The 21,045-nt window shown below is 40.2% G+C and overlaps 1 protein-coding gene across 1 annotated transcript in view; it reads left to right on the top strand.

Moving 5' to 3' along the window:
- wnt9a (wingless-type MMTV integration site family, member 9A) overlaps positions 1-20,457 on the top strand; it is a 61,932-nt gene extending 41,475 nt beyond the window's left edge. Inside the window, exon 4 of the mRNA XM_059974259.1 lies at positions 11,495-20,457. Coding sequence (XP_059830242.1) covers positions 11,495-11,977 — 483 coding nt within the window. The 3' untranslated portion in view covers positions 11,978-20,457. The remainder of the gene's footprint in view (positions 1-11,494) is intronic.
- The last annotated feature ends 588 nt before the right edge of the window (positions 20,458-21,045 follow it).

The raw sequence follows: 21,045 nt of genomic DNA on the forward strand, positions 1-21,045 counted from the left end.
GCTGCTGCCATCATTTGCTTGTTCATGGTGTTCTTCTGATCAAGGATATTATCTGCTGATGCGCTGCATCATTCTTCCCATGTGGAGAAGCCATTTGCTCATGTCCAGCATCCCTTTGCTGCTGGAGAAACACCTGCTCACAAATGGCATCTTGCTGCTTAAGGGGAGCAGGAATATAGTCATGGGTGGTGTCTCTCTCCACTGTGAATAAATTAAGTTGCTGCCTGGAGGTTCCTGAATGGCTTCAGCCTGCTTCTGCAGCAGAGGGAGATTTCTAACTGGATCAGGAAATGACGGGATAGAAGCAGAAACTCTGTGTAGCCTCCTTATGTACCTCCCACTCCATGGTCAACCAGCTCACGGCTATGCGAGGTTAAAGGTGAACTCCTCCACTCTCCCAGTTTTTTTCTGCCTTCACCCCGGCAGACTCGCAAACTATCTTGTTGTCCATTTGTAACGGTCTGCCTAAAAGCATCCCAATTGTGCTTTTCAATCTAATTCTCTGGTGTAGTACAGACACATTGACTCTTCCTCAACATTTTCCCCATATACCATGTCTAGAGCCAAAATAAACCCTTTTAGTGTCCCGTGTATTTCCCAGCAATGTAAGTTCCTTGCATCTAACATTCTACATAAACTGGTGTTGGTTTTAATGGTTACCATTGTCATAATCTCCTTCATCCTTCTTTCTCTTTAATGTCTCCTGCACCCCTCTCATACAGTCCAACAATCCATAATGTCTACGCCAATCATCATGTGCTTATCTATATGAATCCCATTTACCGCAGTATGTCCATTGTCAACGTGCCTTGATGATTCAAATGCTCATCCAGATGCTTCTTAAACATTGTGATTTAACTATCTTTTCCAGATCAGAGCCAACCTTTAAGTGGGGAAAATTGTTATTTTTTAAATCCCTTACTTCTCACGTTAAGGCTCTGTCAACTGGTCTTGACATTAGTTTAATATCTTCACATGTACCAAGTACAGTGAAAAGCCTGACTTGTATTCTCTTCCTAAAGATCAAATCATTATGCAATCCAAGGTAAAGCAATAACAATGCAGAACAAAGCTACAGAGGATGTACAGTGCAGTTAAACAATAAAGTGCAAGATCATAATGACGTAGGTTGTGAGGTCAAGAGTCCATCTTGCTGGATTACAGGATCTGATATCAGCAGGATAGGAACTGTCTTTGAGCCTGATGACACTTGCTTTCGGACTTTTAAATCTTGCACCTGATTGGAGACCAAAGGATGTCTGGGTTGGGTAGGATTTTTGATTACACTGGCTGCTGTACTGAGGTTTTACAGAGGTTTCAGACACCTCTGTAATGGGGAAAAGTATCCTGCTGTCTACCCTACCTATGCCCCTTATAATTCTGGGAGGGGAATAGGGGCCCACCCCTAATGCCCTGCAAGGACAAAAGCAGCAATAGAACTCAAAGCAAAGTGGTCACAATTGAACATCATTAGTGTGCTTTGCAGATTTTGTGTAACCCTCTCTCTCAAAGTAACTTGGTCCTCTGTGGCCCCTCTGCCCATATTGAGAATGACTGTGTTCTGCAGAGTACTCAGGCTCTGAACTTGCACAATCCCTCACTCCTGTGTGGACTTACTGAATTGATCTAAATGGTGAAAATACATTTAAAAGCCTGATGGAAAGGGTATAAATAACATCATCAGTGACACAAAGATCCAATTGGTCAAGACCAGTCTCTTCATTGTTCTGCAGCTAAACTTCCCTTTTCTTGTCAGATCATGACATTTCTTGCAATGATAACTTCTGAAAGGAAAAAACATAGGCCTTCTACTTACAGGTCCCATTCCTACTGGTGGACAATACTTCCTCTTGACACAAATGTTACTAACCATGGTGTCTAAACTCTCTGCAGAAAAATCCTTCCCCTCTTTCACTTTGTAATCAGCTGGAAGAAAATTACATGTTTATGTCCCACCTAAAGGCTGTCTATTTGAGTCAGAGCTGCCAGATTAAATGTTAGCATCTGCAATAACTGTTGATCAATCAAACTAACACAACATAGCTTTAAGCAGCCTTGCCATGGAATGTCACAATTAACAATTGTACTGTTTGTAAGACAGTCAGCACTATTTGGGGGACAGTCAGCACTATTTTAATGGCATTAAAATGTAATAAAGCTATTTCTATACCAACATTTCAGGTTGATAATCACTTATTAGCACTGAAGAAAGGCCATGGACATGAAACATTAACTTCCTTTCTTTTTCTGCCAATGTTGCCTGCCTTGTTGAGTATTTCCAGCATTTTCTGTTTTTTCTGCCAATGTTGCCTGCCTTGTTGAGTATTTCCAGCATTTTCTGTTTTATTGCACAAGTACAGTATGAAGGAGTCTGCCTGGATTATTTGTTTAAATCTCTGGAGTGGGGCTTGAACCCATGACCGTCTGATTTAAAGGCAGGTGTCTGAACCAGTCAGAAGTGATGAAAATGTAGAGCAATTTCATTATTTTTTTGAATCCCACCTCAAGTATTTCAATTTTCCATCATCTCAGAAAATGATCAGCCAGCCACAAGGGTAATCTATCCTCGCAGACTGGCAGAGCTGGCTTCCCCCAGTCTCCAATACTCACTGCTTAAAGAGAAAATGATCATTTTTCAAAGAAGCTGGGCAGGTGTATATAATCAGGAAGTGAACTTTAATGTTGGAACTGCCAGCTGGATTTTTCTGCTTCCTTTTTTCTTCTGTCCCTTGTTCAATTCCCTTTCATCCATCTCTCCTCTCTATCTGTTCTTTCGCTTTAATTTTTAGTTTATTCATTCCCTTGTTTTGCTTTTCTCTTCCTCATTCCAACTTTAGTTGTTTTATTTCTCACTTGTTCTGTATGTAAGCCCACTTTACCTCACAAAATCTGTTTGTGCTTCAGCTTTCCCTCTTCTGTCAGTTCTTCATCTGTTTCTCTTCATGACCATATTTCTTCACCTGCTTCCCTCCATCTGTCCATCGGAGTGCATGCATTTCAGTTTCACTTTCTTTATTCTTCTTCATCTCAACCTTTTTTTTCAGTCTGTTTCTCATCAATCTGAATTTATTTTGTCTGTCATTTCTCCTCACACTCATTAAATCTTTACATGTACAAAGACTGGCAAAAACCAGTAGTGTGAAGCACAGATGTTCTGGCTTGAATGTCCAGAAGTATTTTCCAGCTCATTGTGACACAGGGCTTGTCTGGAGTGAGGATGAGGTAATTAAGGATAACCTCTTCAGTTTTTTTTCTTGCTGTGCATTGAGGATGAAGTCTTCCTCTCAATGAGTTGTTCATGAAACAGATTTATTTTCTCTTCCTGAGTACACTATCCCAAGGAAATAGACAACTGCTTAAAAATATTTATCTCAATACAAATGAAAGTCAGTCTTAACTTGGGATTGAAGTTTTTGGCAGTCTGCATTGCAATTACTTTCTCAAGTTTAGGCTATAAGTTCTCCTGAGTGGAATGGCCAGTAATAACTTACCCAGTATGCCACAATTTTGTTCCTATTTAAATATATTTTGTTTTTAGACTATTGCCCCCAAGCTGTGTTAATTTTGCTGCTGCTTCAGCATGATCCCAGAGAGCAGTCTGTTTATTCATGGCTGTTTCACTATGAACCAAACACACATCCATATTTCTGTGCAGAGGTTTCTGAAAATGGATTAAGGACATACCTGTACATATGTAACTGAGGGTCACTGGGGTTAATTGCAGTACGTGCACCACTCAGCGGAGGGTGCAAGCTCTGGGCAGACTCTAAACCAATCCGGGCCTTTTGGTCTATATGTCTCTGATAATTGTTGCCAAAATCTATATCCAAACTAGGTTTTTTTGTTTATGATTACTTGCTGAGCCCATCAGTGAAGTGTAGGGATGGATTACACTGGATCTTCAGCTACCCCATGTTTTAGTTTGATAGTCAGAGGAACATTTTGTGGCCACATGGCTCACATTGTAGAGCAGGCCTTACTGCTACAATCACCAGATCAGAACAGTTCCAAGATGCAAATAGTGGAAACTTTCCTTTATCAGTCCTTCAGGACTGGGTATCATTTACTTCCAGTCTGGTTTTGTGGGTACAGCATTTAGCAGAGTGAATCCAGTTTTCTGAGGTTACATATCTATGAGAGAAAACTGCCACTAATTTGGCTACTCTCAATATGGAACTGCAATGTGGATGGATGGTTTGTGAAATGGTGCACGTCTTCTCCCACTTACTTAGGGCTTCCATATGCTTCGATTGCATGGACTTAAGATTTTAAGTATTGATCCAAATGTTCTCCTGCACTCAGAGTGGTCATGGGCCAGCATTTCATTCTTAGGAGTAACTTGAGAAACTTCAGTTTCTCAAGGGGGCTTTGAGTACAGTATTGATGCTTTACCTCTTTGTCTGTTAATATCTTCCTGCACTAGAGCTTGGAACACTGTGCTGGTCCTCTCCATCTTATGAATGCTTGACTATGTCCAACCTGTGGATATGAATGAGCATTTGGGAAACCAGCAGGGTGCTTGGTTTTCTGCCTGTTGTGGGGCCGCAGCTATATTCTGCCGTGTAGGAACTCAGTTCACAGCCACATTTTCGACATGTGAATAGTGTGGGTTGCGAACAGTTCACAGGAATCGATCAGCCATGACAAAATGGCAGAGCAGGGTTGATGGACCAAATGTCCTAATTCTGCTTCGCTATCTTATGATTTTATGGTCTTATACTTGCTGTAACCTGTGGAGGGCCTCTATCTTCTATGGGATTTGCTGTGGCACACTTAGACAATATAGCCTGTCCGCTCGAGCAGACTGGATATAATTTATGCCCTCAAACCTAGGGAGGTAGGCCTAGGAAAAGACACTCTCATTGGTTGGCTTTTCCTTTCAGTGAAATTAGAGGATTTTGCAGAGCTAACATTAGTGTCTCAAGATGCCTGCCATATCTAGTCTAGGTCTCAGAGTATGTAGGAGGACAGGGAACAATTTCTCTATGGAATCAATGACCTGCTAACACAGCTCAGCTATTTACTGTTGGAGCTGAAACTCAACTCACTTCATTCACTCAAGATCTGCCTCTAGCTCCACAGGTCGGGTACATCACAGCTAAATGGAGGGAACGTTTTCGACTGATGTTTTCCAGCTTTGACTTCAGAAGAATCATTTTCCCCTAATATTAAATGTTGTTTCTACCCAACTGGTCATTATTTCCTTCCCAAGTTATGCTGTAATCTCTCTGATATTCACTCCCAAATTGGTTTTGTGTTGTGGATATATGCCTTCAGGGCAGTCGATTAATATTGCTCAGCTCATCTCCCAGTGAACAGTGGAATCACTCTTTTATCTCAGCAGGCTGGGTTGAACTTAGACTGTGATTGTAGACTACTGCATCCTCACCTTCAATTACTTTTGGTTAGTGTTGAATGCTGTGGAATAAAAGTATAGAATAGAAAAGAATAACAGAAGGGACTTGAAAAAAAGTTTCCAGCATAATTTTTTAGTTCCAAATATCATAGATAAACACACGTCTTTAGAAGGATGTATTATAGATTGTTACCTGTTGCGTATAATTGTTCAATTATCAACTCAATGCCACTTCAGGAGAGCATAGGTTGTGCAATAAAGGAAAAAAGTGCTTTCCCCTTCCAAATAAAATAGAAATATGAATGGTGATTTAGTAGAAATAATGATCTAGAGTCCTGGAGTAAGAATCCAAAATGATATGTATTATGGTAACACCAAGGCAGTTTGAGAATTGTTGGAGAATTTGGGAAAAAGTCTGGAAGTAAGAGCATTAATAAAAATAACTTTTGAAATTCACTTGTGAAATTGTGCCAGTATTAATTTGGGAGGGAAGTCTGCTGTTTTTATGCCATCAAGCCATGAATAGCCCTAGGTTTTTAATATTAATGTGATTGACACTAATCTTTTCTTTGAAATATCTGAGCAAGCCAGTCTGTCAAATAATTGGGAATGATCAAAAAATGCTGACCTTGCCAGCAATGCCCACATACCCAGAATAAATTCTTAAAAAATGGATTCCTTCCTACTAACTTCCTTTTATGCTCTTGTCAAAGTCAGACCCTGGCTGATGAGTGATCATTTCCTCTGCAAAATGCTCAGTGTCTCGGTAACACAGTACTATTTATTGGAGCAGCGGTGGTGCATGGTATGCTGGCAACAGGCAGACACCCACACAATCAGATTCCCATCTGACTACTTGGTGATGCAATGCCAAATGAAGTACCGGTGTTTCCAGAGACTGAGAGAAAGAGGGGTATGTTCCACAAAAAGAAATTTCTGTTCCTCTCCATTGACTGCTATGGATATCTTCCCAGTGCTAATGACAAATAGCTGACAGTGCAGTATTAAAAGAACACAATAATCTGAAACTTAGTCTTTTTTTTGAGAAATTAAACTACGGTCTATACTAGTGAATGCTACTGATACACACAAGATGCTGGAGGAATGCAGCAGGTCAGAAAGGTTCCGTCTAAGTCTTTATGAAGGCCCTGGGCCTGGAGCATCGATTGTCTTTTCCTCTTCATAGGTGTGATCTGACCTGCTGAGCTCCCCCAGCATTTTGTTATTCTGGATTTCCAGCATCTGCTGAATCTCTTGTGATTGACTTTTCTACAGTTGATCTTGGAGTACTTCTGTTAGCTTGGCCTTCCATCTTTCCTAGACTAGCAAAAGCAGCGTTAGTGCCTATTCATCACTTTTTATTTGTAGTGTTTTGCTGAAAGCTTTTGCTTGGCCTATTTAATAGCTGATGTGTACAGAGATATGGTCAGAACTTGTTGATGGTAGGGTTAATTACGCAGACAGAAGCAGGATGTTATTTTTGACCTCTGATGTCCTGAATTTAACAGCGAAGACAATCCTACCTCCTTGATCAGAGAGCGCTTGATTGCACAGTGCAAGAGATCTTTTGTGGTTGTGGTCTTGGAGTAGAGATTGTGATTGTGAGTCCTAACGCTTTCTGTATTCGGAAGCAGGGAGGTATAATGGGACATGTGCAAGCAACACTCAGGCCGATGGAGTTCAACATGGGAAGTATGAGGTCATGAACTTTGGATGCGAGCAAAATAAATCAAAATATTTTCCTAACTGTGGCAGACTAGAAGTTGTGTAATAGAGCCATAAAATTGTAAAGCACAGAAATGGGCTTTTCTGACCTTCTTTTCTATTAGACCTTTCTGCTCATCTACACCAACTTTATTTGCCCACATTACCTCTGCATCCTTCAATACTTTGCCTATTAAGTGCCTCTCTACATGCCTCTTATAGTGATTGTATGTGACTCCACAACCTCATCCGGCAGTGAGTCTCACATATCAACCGGTTTTTATGTTATTAAGAACATCCCTCAAATCTCCTCGAATTGAAAAGCAAAAAGACAGCAGATGCTGGAAATTTAAAATTAAATGAGAAAATGCCTGAAACACTCAGCAGGAAGAGAAAACACTTTTCTCTAACCTTAAACCTATGTCCTATTCTTTAAAATATTCCTTTACTATGTGAAAAGGGTTCTGACCATCTACTATATTTATGCTACCTATAATTCCACATATCTCCATCAGGTACTGCTCAGACTCCAGTTCTCCGGGGGAAGCAAACCCAGTCTTTTCATTCTCACCTCATTACTGAAGGGACTCCCAATCAGTGAAGTTGAATGATAAAGGGATTCCACAACATCAATACAGGAAAACTCTCCCACTGAGGAATCCAGGACAGGATGATGCAGCTTTAGGACATGTTTCTGATCGCTTGAAGAAAACATGATAGACAACATTAGAAAGAGAATATTCTTCAGTTAATTAAGTATTCTAAATATCACACCTTAAATAGTGATGCCAAATGCTATTCCCCTGTTTTTCAGGCAGACTTTTCCATAGATGATGTCATGGGGTTAACAGATAATGCACAGAGCATGGCAGAGATTCAACTCATGACATCACCAGTGGAGCAGTCCATTGGTAGCAAAGGGGTAGGGGGGAAGTAATGTAAATTTCACAGCAAATAAACTGTGAGTGTTCGGACATAATATTAACTCTTTCAAGGTTACAAACTAATACAAATTATAAAGGAGTTACAGGTAGAATTAATACTAGATTTATGCCAGCAATGCCAGCTTTCACTTTGACATACATAGTTTATATTTTGTATCTCCCATTGCTGTGAAAAGATCATAATTATTATAAAGAAATCTCTACATTGAACTCTTTGCTTGCTAGTGACATGCCTGACAGATCCATAGATCCCACATCAACCAGTTGTACATTTTTGCTTTGCCTTTGGGACCTGAGCAATATTGCAAAGCTACGTTTATATCATTTACGTTGTCTCTGTCTCTCTGCTTTTCCTGAGCAAGGTGCTAAGGGGCTGACTCATTGAAACTGAGGGATGAGAGATGCATTTCAGGCTTAAGTATCTCATGCCTTCACAGTGGCTGCAGTATCAACAATCAAGTATATGGCTAAGGCTTCTTGAGTAACACATTCCAGACCTCCAAGAGCTATCGTCTTGAACATGAGCAATCAGACAATGAGAACTCTATTATCTGAATTGGTGTAATGAGGGAAGGGATCTGAATATACTGTATATCATGATTTCTTCAATGTTACTCTGACTGCTCTCTGGATAAATGAAGCACAGTGGTTCAAAGTGAAAGCACACCATTACCTTGACTGATCAGTAGGGTGATTTGGAACGTAGAGTAACTCTTTTCATTTTATTTCTACACTGAAATATTCATGGTAAGATTTAATATGCACTTGAGAGTCAATTGTTTTACTCAGAAGGTGATGGAATGAGCTACCAGAGGAAGTGGTTGAAGCAGATGCAATAATAACATTTAAAAGACAGTTGGACAAGTACACAAATTGGAGAGGTAACGAAGTCAATGGGCCAAGTGCAGGCAAATGTGACCAGCTTGGATGGGCATTTTGCTCAGCATGTATCAGATGGGCCAAAAGGCCTGCATCCATGCTGTATTACTCTATTAGGTTTAAATATTGAGGGACACAGATTTTTCAAGCAATGTTATAAGCCTGTCAGAACTTCTCCCAATAATTGCAGGAAGAACAACACAGACAATGTTGGAGGAACTCAGCAGGACAGGCAATATCTATGGAAATGAAAAGAAACAGTCAATATTTTGGGGTGACACCCTTCATCGGGACTGGAAAGGAAAAGAGAAGAAGTCAGAATAAGAGGCTATCAGAAGGGGAAGGAGTATAAGCTAGAAGATGATAGATGAAGCCAGATGGTTGTGGGGGAGGGGGGGAGAATAAAGTGAGAAGCTGGGATGTGATTGGTGGAAAAGGTAAAGCACTGAAGAAGAAGGGTTCTGATGTCAGGAGAGTGGGCATAGGGAGAAGGGGAAAGAGGAGACGCACAGAGGGAAGTGATAGACATATGAGGAGAAGAAGTAATAGGGGAGTCAGAGAGGGGAATGGAAGAAGAGGGAAATGGGAGAGGGGAACAATGACCAGAAATTCAAGAAATCAATGTTCATGCCATCAGGTTGGAGGCTACCCAGACAGAATATGAGGAATTGCTCCTCCTGTCTGAGAGCGTACACAATGGATCAACATGTCAGAATGAAAATGGCCTTCATAAATTAGAGTATTGAATACAGGAGTTGGGATGTTATGTTGAAGTTGTACGAGACATTAGAGAGGCCTAATTTTGGAATATGGCCCAAAACGTTGACAGTGCTTCTCCTTATAGATGCTGCCTAGCCTGCTGTGTTCCACCTGTATTTTGTGTGTGTCGTTGGAATACTTTATGCAGTTTTGGTCAGCTACCTACGGGAAAGGTATCAATCAGATTGAAAGAATGCAGAGAATATTTACAAGGATGGTGCCGGGACTTGAGGACCTGAGTTAAATGGAAAGGTTGAAAAGGTTAGGACTTTATTCTTTGGGCAATAGGAGAATGATGGAAGATTTAATAGAGGTATACAAATTATGAGGGGTATGGGTAGGGTAAGTGCAAGTAGGCTTTTTCCTCTGAGGTTGGGTGCGACTACAACTAGAGCTGTAAGGTTAATGGTGAAAGGTGACGTATTTAAGGAGGACCTGAGGAGGAAAACTTTTAATTCACAGGTTTAAGCATGGAATGAGAAGCCAGTAGAGGTGGAGATTGTGGGTTTGATTGAAGAGGAGTTTAGATAAGTACATGGATGCAGGGCTAAGGTCCAGGTTGATGGAACTAGGCGGAATAACAGTTTGCATGGACTGGATGCCAAAGGGTTTGTTTTTGTGCTGTAGAGCTCAATGACTCTCTCTACATCAAGAAATATCCTTGGCTCTGGAACTTTAATATGCCTTGAAACTGTAAATAATTCAATTTAAATGTCAGGTTTTCTTGCTAGGGCAGAGTAGACACAAGAGAGCCTGCAGATGCTGGAAATCTGGAGCAACATGCTCAAAATACTGTAGGAACTCGGCAGGTCAGGTGGCACCTGTGGAGGGAAATAAACAGTTGATATTTCAGGCTAAGACCCTTCATCAGCACTGGAAAGGAACTGGACAGAAGCCAGAATAAAAGGGGAGGGGAAGGAGCACCAGCTATCAGTTGATAGGTGAATTATGGTAGGAGGGGGAAAGCAGGAGGGTAGGGAGTGAAGAAAAAGGAAAGAAGTGAGCAGCTGGGAGGTGATAGGTGGATGGGGAAAAAGGCTGAAGAAGAAGGAACCTGAAAAGAGAGGACTGTAGTGTGGTGAACTACATATACCTGTCTGGACACGCCCCCCGCTGACTGCTCCTGTGGCCCCTCCCACTGACCGTGGCTCCTCCCACAGACCCCGGTATAAAGGCGATTGAGGCCTGAGCCCGGCCTCTCAGTCTCCAGGACGTAGTATGGTGGTTCTTTCTTCCAGTCAATAAAAGCCGATATCTTGCCTCACGTCTCAGAGAGTTATTGATGGTGCATCAAGTAGGGAAGTAGCTGGGAACCAGAGGGAGGAAGGAGGATGAAGGTGACGGAGATGTCATAGGGAGAGATCTGTGCTCTTTCCCCTTCTCCCTATTCTTTTATTCTGGCTTCCTTCACTTTCTTTTCCAGTCCTGATGAAAAGTTTTGGAACAAAACATCTACAATGCATTTCCCTCCATAGATGCTGCCTGACCTTCTGAGTTCCTCCAGTAGAGAAAGTTTTGTCTTTATTTAGCTGTTCTACATTTTGAGGCTGACAATTTCGTTACTGGTGCCAAAGTCTTTCACCATGGAGTTCAAAATGAGAAGACAGAATCTCAACAAACTTCCAGAAACCCAGAAGTACATGAAAAGGTCCTTGTAGATAAACATCTGCAAGGAACTTATGTTGAAGAGGTGCTGGAATCAAAAGAATAAGAATAGTAAATAGGCAACTTTGGTACAATGGGACAAGAAAATGTATGGTTACTCACCTCTTTAGCATCTGGGTTTCACTATTGATTTACCCTAAATAACTCTTCATGTTGACCTAGACCTGTCTTCCTGTTTTATCTACAGGTTATCAAATCTGGGGTGGAGACCACCTGCAAGTGTCATGGGGTTTCTGGTTCCTGCACAGTTCGGACTTGCTGGAGGCAATTGGCACCTTTCCACGAGATTGGCAAGTTACTCAAACTGAAATATGAGACATCGCTCAAGGTGGGCAGCACAACAAATGAAGCGACTGGCGAAGGGGAAATTACGCCACCGAAGAAAGCCATTCCAGCTACCTACCACCAGCAGAATCAGATCCCAAGGACTACTGACTTAGTCTATATCGATGACTCACCAAGCTTCTGCCGGCCAAGCAAGTACTCACCAGGTACTGCAACACGGAAATGCTATAAGGACAAGAATTGTGAGAGCATCTGCTGTGGCCGGGGACACAATACCCAGAGTCGAGTAGTGACACGACCATGCCAGTGCCAAGTGCGCTGGTGCTGTTATGTGGAGTGTAAACAATGTACTCAAAGAGAAGAGATATACACCTGCAAAGACTAACAGTTTCTAGAGGAAAACAAAACTATGGAAAACCAGGGTGAAGAGCACAGTGGATCTGCCCAAAGAAATAATGCAACAAATCCAAATGTTCCTAAAAGTAGTACAGAGAAAATGTCGGTTTTTAAGTAGAACTGATGTATAACCTGCAGATCTTCTGCATTCAACCAGCTAAAGTCTGAAGTCAGATGACACAGAGCTAGACAGATACTGAATGATGAAAGGTTGGGTTCTAAGTAAACTACTTTAGTTGTGTCATATAATGAATTACTTTAAAGTTAATGCGTCTCAAACAGAATTAAACATGACAACGACAGCTTCACAGTTGAGATGGTTAAGAATTTGAGAACTTCAGTTTTAATTAATTAACACTGGGTTTGTTCAGGCCAACAGTTATAAGGTCTAAAACATGCCATTTGGTGCTCATTTAATGAATGAGTTTTAAAGATGTCTTCCAAATATAGAAACAGGGTGAGAAGAGGCAGCAAGGCATAACCGTTTCAGGAGAAGAAGAATGAAGAAAAACTATTTTACAATAAGTAACCAAATCTCATTGAAATTAGACTGCCAAAGTGCCCACAACCCTAATATTTAACATTCAGTGAGGGTTCAGATGAATAGGCTTCATTAAGAGCAGGAAATTATATTAAAGTTGTTCCTTAGTTTTTTTTTCCACAGCAGATGTACTGTGTACTTTAGAAGTGGGCCTCATGGACAGGATTTGGCTCCCCCCCTGTACTGAATTCATTGATCTCCATTGACATGGTGCTAGGGATGCTTCAGTTGGTTACAGAATAGGATCCTTATGTCTGTAGTGGCCTGACTCCTTAAGACTGATTCTCCAGTAGGAGATCAGAGGCAAGAAGCTTTGTGGGATCACTGATTAAATTGAGTGGCTGAATAGATTTATTATTTGTGAATTTCAGACAGACTGTCCAGGAAGGCCAAAGGCTTCATTGTGTTAACCCATCTGAGCAGGACAAGTGATAGCAGGGTTTGGGATGACAGAGAAGAACCTAACAGTACCTTTCTTTTCTAGTTATTACACTTTTTGGAAGTGCATGAGTGTAAAAAAGTCAAGTTGGATTTAAGTTGCAATGTTGCTTATATTTCCAAAGCCAACCTTTGTCACCCTAACTCTATCCTAATCTGGTGACAATGGTTAAATACCCTCACACCCAGCTGTTCTCATGAGTCCTGTTTAGTAATCTGACAATGGATGACTGGTTCCCAGGATGTTGCCCTCCAGTGAGGAATGTGCCTTTCAAGGAGTAAATGGGGGTGGGGGTGGTAATGTTGGCCGTGGTGAGGGGATAGGGGCAGAGGAGGAATAGAAGCTGATGAGAATCAAGATCCATGAGAAATTCCAAGGTTTATTTACAGATCTTGCCAAGATCTTGGAAAGGTTTCCTTAACCCCAGCATGCCTTTTCTGCGGGGTTACTTGGTTTTTGTATTCTTTCGGGCTTAGGTTGACTCCCCATAGTCCAATTGGAGTGAGGAACCAAAAAAATGCTTGTACAAGTAAAAGGTTCCAGGAAGAATGACAATTTCTTGTAGTAATTTCATTCCTGGGATCTGCATTTGAATTTAGCAGTGGTATCAGATAGATTCTTCGGTCTGATAGCTTCCAGGAAGTGCTGGGTTCCTGGAAGACGTGCAGCAGGGTCCATGCCAATTGACATTAACATTCTACTTATTATGGGGCTGGCACTATTGTCAACTTAGCCCCAAATGTTAAGAAACAGTTCATTTAAGTGGTTGCAAAATGTGAACCTTGGATAGTATGTGCTCCCAGAGCACGTTTTGAGTTCCTATATTCAAGCATTTAATGATTTCATCACCTTGTGGTATTCCTGACAAAACAAGGCCTATAAACCATTTGAATGTTCACCACTAGATTGTGGTTCTCTGCAAATCGAAAACTTTGACAAGCAGCAATCATACAGAGAAGTATCTTGTAGACAAGAGATGTGGCACATTGTCTTCCTTCAATCATTTACTTGCAGTCTGTCAGAAAAGAGACTAATTCATCCCAATGAGACCTTCAGCAACACCACAGTGAAGATGTAATTGCAGTTGAAGTCTCAGAATGCTTCAAATACCACCTGCAATTCTCAATATGGCAGTTGCAGGCTAATTATACGTGATGATGAAAGCAATGGACAATAATTCTGTGGAGCTCTTATGAGAATCTGTGCAGAGCCAACTGTGGAGCACTGCCTACTTTCACTGAATGCAGTAAGGATGCAAATTTGTTTCCAAGACTCTGGCTCTTTAGGCCAAAGTCTGGCAGATAATTAAAAAAAAAACGGCAGAACATGTTGATGTAAAGACTGGACTCTGACGTGAACGTATTGTATTTAAGTGGATTTAACTGGCTGGAGATCAGTAAGGATTAGCAGTAACTGCATATCCCTCACTCTGTTATAACAATTTGACGAATCACCGAGCATGCTCACAAACTACTACTTAATCCTGACACCCCTCATTTCTACAGGCTGAATTGAAACAATTCTACCCTCTTTAGGGTAATATTCTTAAAAGAAGTAAGAAGACTGACAAAACAGGAGTATACTGAAGGCCAGCAGGATGTTCAGAGACCACCATTCTGTAGCTTCTGAAACTAAGATAGTTTTACTGCAAAATAGACGCATCAATTTGCTTCCTGCTCCTAGATGTCACCGGCATGTCTTGTAAATAGTATTGATTAAATATGCTGGTTACACCTAGCGGTAGAATTAAATGGTTATGTGATCCATTTTAGGCAGCTTGGAATGTAGCTTCAATGGTGAATGATGAGACGTGCAGCTTCCAATTAAGAGTGGCCTGCTTATATTCAACAAATCTATAAGAAGTACTGTACAATGATGAAATATTGAAGCTGACTTGGCTAGAGGATTGACCCAATCAGCATAAAGCTCCATTATACACTTACAGTATGCCATAATCAGAGTGGTGTCATTGAGACACTATCGCGAAGAATAGCAAGGAACATCAACTCAACTCACGTTGACAAGAACATGGATTATTACTTCTGGACTGCAATAAGATTTATTGCATCGTTTGGGTCCTTACGTCAAGATGTACTTTAAATGACTTCATAGAAAGTACTTGGGTCACATTCATTCAGCAAGATAAGGCTGGAAAACTCCAAGACTGGTGTAACTAAGAACCAGTCAAAGGGCTACTTATACTGAGGGTGGAAATGAGGGTGGAGTGTTTAATATGCATGCAACTGTGGTGAATAACCTCATATTGTATAGAATTATCAAAAATGTTTTCTTTGTTTTGGTTACATGATGTATTAATGTGCCATATGCCCCACTTATAACACACCCTCGTATTATTCACTGTTGATCACAGTATGACAGAGAACTAAAGCTTCCTTCAATGGATTTTACAAAACGTGCGCCGTGCAATCTATGCCAGAGAGTTCTCAGGCTCAGTAAACTGATAATAACCAAAAGGAAGCTGGTATCATCTAACTACACTTTAGCTCAAGGATGAAGTGGTACAAGGGTGGGGAAGATCAGAAGTTATGTCTGTTCCTGATTGCTCTCTAGTGAATCCAGCTGCAGGTGCATGTGCCTGTAGGTGTGTGCGCATGTGCATCCGTCATTATGAAAGAAGGGGAGAGATTTGGATCTTGGAAAAATCAGCCAGTAAAATACCAAATTCTATCAATAAGTATTGCAACATACATTGGTGTGGATTATCATCCAGCACAATATTCTGAGATGAAACAAAAATAAAGGTGAAAACAAACCTCTACGATTACAGGGTGTGTTATAAATGATTAGTGCAGTACAGAGTATATTGACCCTGGTAGCAGTATCTGAAGAGTTTTAGTTTAACTTTCTACCACAGTGCACCACTGGCTGGTAAAATAGTGGCCTTTGCTGTAACCTATATTATAACGGTCACAGAACGAGTCAGTTCTAATCATAAATATATATATATTATATTTATATATATATATATTATTGTTAGTGGGTGGGATGGGGTGCAATGACTATATGTGTAAATGTGCTCAATTGCATGAGTGTAAAATTGGGTTTGATGATCCTCATAAAAACACAAGGCAATGGTTATTTCAGGTCACTTACTGTATGATAATAAAATTGTAAATCTGATAGGAAGATTTGCAGACACCTGCCATTTCTGGCAAAGCCACAGACGTTGAGATCACAGAAAATCTCCCCAGTAGCTTTAAAATATCTCTAACTCTTAATGAACGAAGGAAATCTCTTTCCAACTCAACTGAACAAATAATGAAAAAGATTTAACAGACACAAAAGCAAGGATTTTAAAGATCCAGAGAGCTATTTCATTAAAAGCTTTGAAACAGCTTTTTCGATGCTTTCCTGATGTGATGAGATTGCCACTTCTGGCAGACATTATGTACTTGTGTGCACCAAAAGAAGTATCATTATACAATGAGTTTATGACTAACTAGTTGATGTTTAAGCTAGAATACAAATTAGTTCAGTGGGATCATTTACATTTAAAATTCAAGGAACAAGTTGTATCTTATTATTTAAAGATCAAATAGCTACCTGGCTGTTGTTCACAGTAGACCATCTGAGAGGCAGGAGTCAATTATGCTGATGTCATTATCGATCCAGTTTTGGAAGAGTTACTTTCAATCTGGATCAGTTCATTCAGTCCAAAAAGGTGAGAAAGGACCTACAGTACTGTTCAGTTTCTATATTAACAGTACAATGTTGCATTTAAAATCCTCTGGAGTGTTTTGCATTTTTTAAATGAGACACAATCTTCTCTTTGTGGACGTTAATCAGATTGCCAGAACCGTATCACCTATGATGGTGGGACCATTCAGTCAGTTATCATTGTCCATAAAGAGTTTTGGCAAGTTCCTTATGGAACTCTTCTTTCCACTTTGTTTTCATTGGAGCAGTCTGCAGTTAAACCAAGCTCAGTGGAGTAGATTTTCCTGCAGTCCATCTTATCCTGGCATGGCCCTGTCCTTCTCTTCTTTTGGTATCACTTTTGCCAATCATGCCAAACAATTGAACACTATCTCTTTACCAAATGAGACTATCAATGTACAAAGTCATAGATGTTGATTCTTCTGTCACTCAAAGCACAGAGGTCGAATGTAGCATTATACAATTGAACCCAGGATTTTCCTGATCTGCATGGCATAGTAAATACAAAGTGCACATGTTGCTCCGGATTTTTGTCAGAAAATGCCCTGAAACACTTCACTGGAGTGTACTAAAATAAAATTAGGTTAAAAGGTATTAGAGAAGGTGATCAAAACTTTATTATATGAACAGTTTTATCAATGCGAACTTGTGGGGCAAAAGGGGTCATGAAAGGAGATTCAGCATTTAGGGCCCAGAATTCTTAAGCGAGCTGGAGATGATTACAGCTACGATGGTTGAGGCTATTGGAGGTTGAACAGGACGTGTTGCAATTGGAATCGAGGTTTGGTTAAGCTTAAATTTATGGAAGTTGGAAGGCAAGCCAGGAAAGATGTGGAATAATCAAAACTGGAGTTAACAATAGCATAGAAGCAGGGCAATGCATTTACCCACTGAGCCAGTTATGATTTTGTTTGTATATTAGGGAAAATTATGAAGAGCGACAGGCAAAAAAGTGTTTTTAAAAGATGTTATAAGAAAAGGATAAAATAATTAAAGTGTATAGCATAAAACTTTTTACACAAGATTATTTTAATCAGATTTGAATCACAGTTGGATAGAATGTTCATGTAAATATTAATTCTCAAATATGCATTACAGTTCAGATCCTTTCCTTTAGTATTGCTGAAGGGAAATCTCATTGTGTGAGGGTTAAAGTGTTTTGTATAAAATGGCTTTGCTCTGCATTTCCAACACACTTATTCTCACCACACTGAACAGACTCTCATGCCTAAGTAAGCAGCATATAAATATTTGACTTGCTTTCAAAAATTTCCCGAGTCTCACTCCCACTTATCCTAGTGATATTCTTCTGCATTCAATCGGGCTTTATCTCATTCTCTGCATATACGTTCTCCTCCATCAGCCAAACTCCATTAGCCCTGCCACTCAAGTCACTGTTTTATAATAAAACTCCCTGTGATTTTCTGATTATACCAACTCTCTAAGGTCTTTTCACTTTTCCCCTCATCTTCAACGCCCATTGTTTTTTGACTTCCGAATGTTGAGTGTGTTGAGATATTTCTGCGCTGCAAGGATATACTTGTGGGCTGCTAGATTAATTATTGTGCCACTTACCTGCAAAACAGCTCAGCTCAATTCCTTCACTGTAAGAGGAACGTCTTAAGGATAAGGCATTGATATGCTTACATGACATTATGTGGTTTCATCCCAAAGTAGGAGGGAGCAGACGGAAACCCAGTTTTATTGTCTCTGTGTGATGTATTGATGAGGATGTGCATGTATGAGTGAAGGTGTGCATGTCTGAATGGAGATATGATTGCGATGGCCGTGAGGAAGAATGAGTGTTGCTGCCTGACTTAAAAGCAGTTTCTCGCACTGAACCTGGATGCTTTCTGTAATTATTTAAGTATATACTATTTAATGTGGATATATTTTGCTCTTGTAAATTGTAAATACTGATTTTTCCTCTGTTCTCCTGTGGTATTAATACGTCTCAGTTAGTGCGGCACATATACTTTATATTGACACTAATTAGGAATGCAATGGTGGCAGCCTTTCCCTTTCTGGGCCAGTTTCATGCTCATTTGCCTACAAGCCACTAATTGCTTGACCACCCACCCTCTGAACCCCCACCACCTCAAGCACCTTAACTTGGGGCGGCCATTAGATGACACCCCTGAGAATTTGAGGCAAAATAAAAGGACCAATGGCTGATGAAAATATTAGTTATTAGGGACTAGTTCAGTAAAAGTGGAAGAGCTTAACATTTAGATACTGGCTCAACTTGTTTTGGATTAGTTTGCCATCAATGCTTCAACTGAGCCAAAGAGCCCCTGATATTGTTGCTCATGATCCCAGAACCTGGAGTCTCCTATGTATCCAGGATATTTAGATTTCTGTTGATAGAGGAAAGCGGCGGGAATGAGCAGACTTTTAATTCTATTACACTCAATAGTCCCATGTTTCTTCAAGCTCAAACAGTAACTTGACTATATGATTTGATAGAAACTACAAACAGTAAGGCCCCCATACTTCTCAGGAGTTTATTCCATCATAATTGACAAAGTGAAATAAAATATTATCATTATTTTGAGTGGTGATGCTGCAATCAATGTAAAATTGTCAGTGAAGAACTATTCAATGCAGTTTAATGAAATCACCCAATCTAATGAATCATGACGGACACATAAAATGGGGTATGTTTGGCCTGTGAAATTGTAAATCCCCATCCCAATGTTTGTGAAGTGAGCAAGTTACTCTGAGAACACTTTGTTCTAATGGGTCATGCCAATGTGTATCAGAACACCAATTTCATCTTGATACCATTCTAATATGGAGTATGCCACATCTCACTACACTGACAAGTAGAAGACATCTTGAAATCACTGTTGCCGAGAAAATCATCCTCATTTGATAGCACTAAGAATACCATGTGTAAGTAAGAGTGCATTGTACTCTGCTTTCAAGATTCAGCATGGGGTTTTGAAGGCAGAAGGCAATATTTTGCAATGACTATTCAGTTTTAAATGCTACTGACTAGTGATAAATTAATGTCTCCAGCAGAACATCTCTAATTGCAAAAGGATTGCAATACTTAAAAGTCCCTGAGATGTGAGCATAAGTACTAGTCCCTGGCCAGCTTGGAGAAGCTGATGATGAGTTGGCTTGAAGCACTCCAACTCATGAAGTGAAAGCACTCCTTTTATGTTTTCAGCAGGTGATCGAACGGTTAATGATGTGCCAATGCAACTACTGACCCAATTCTGGACTGTGGAGCTCATGATTTAGAGCAATGCTGTTGAAGCTTTGATGAATTAGTTGTAGTTGTAATGAATTGCTTTGAATTAGTTACTGTTACTATGAGTCAGTCAGGCACAGCAGCCATTTTGAACTATTCTACTGCCTTTTGGAGAACCCTGTACTCTGCTTAAAATAGTGCAATGAAATCTTTCTGATATGCAGATGATGATCCCTGACAATGCAGTACTTCTTTGGTACTACAGCGTTAGTTGTGATATATAACTTAATCAGACAAGATGGAGTGCTTATAACATCCAACTTGGAGAGCAGGAGCCCTTTCCCAAATTAATCTAACTGAAAAGTGGAAAAATAAAAATAAAATGTAGCCATTGCATTCCTGATACTAACATGCCCAGGTTATGTGTGTGTGTGTGTTTTATTTTCTCTCACAGAGTCTAATGGAGCCTAAATTATTTGTTTCTACCTCATGTGCATAGCTTGTAGGTAATGTACTGATTCTTCAGAGTGACTGTGGAGGATGTATTTAAATTATTTAACACCTTGGTATAACAAAATAAGAGAAATTTGGAAATAAATGAAGTGTGAATTATTTTTCAAATGTGTTTTGTCTTCATCCTTCTCATTTCAAATCTGTAAGGTGTAAAAATGGGAGAAGGTTTTGCATTCAACATGGCAAGGACACTCATATGGCAGTTAAAGATCAGGAGAAGGCTTCATGGATAGTTTGGGTGGGAGAGAGATGGCTGAATTTCAAATGATCTAAAGCTGAAGAGGGATCTTTGGGGGACTCTACATTTTCAACTTTTCAGAGAGTACATGAGATGAATATACATCTTCCAGCTCTTTTTATGGTCATCAATAATTTGCATCAGAGCTAGAATCATACTCATGGTAGAGGGCTCAACACACCAAGAAAGATTTTAAGGATAGCCTACCAAAAAAACATAATTGAAGAGGAATGGGCCAGAGACTTGAGGGTGATAGATAGAAGCAAATGAGGGGAGGGTGGTGACAATATGAGCATCTCCCTTAACCTGCAATATCTTGGCATCCACCCTGTCCTCTCTCAATTCTTAAAGAGAGTTTTAACCTTTTGCCTACTTGACTCATTGAGTTCTTCTAGCATTTTCTTTTCATTCCAGATCCCAGCATCTACAATCACTTTTCTCTTCAATGA

The sequence above is a fragment of the Hypanus sabinus genome, chromosome 1 (assembly GCF_030144855.1).
Source record: "Hypanus sabinus isolate sHypSab1 chromosome 1, sHypSab1.hap1, whole genome shotgun sequence".
NCBI lineage: Eukaryota > Metazoa > Chordata > Chondrichthyes > Myliobatiformes > Dasyatidae > Hypanus > Hypanus sabinus.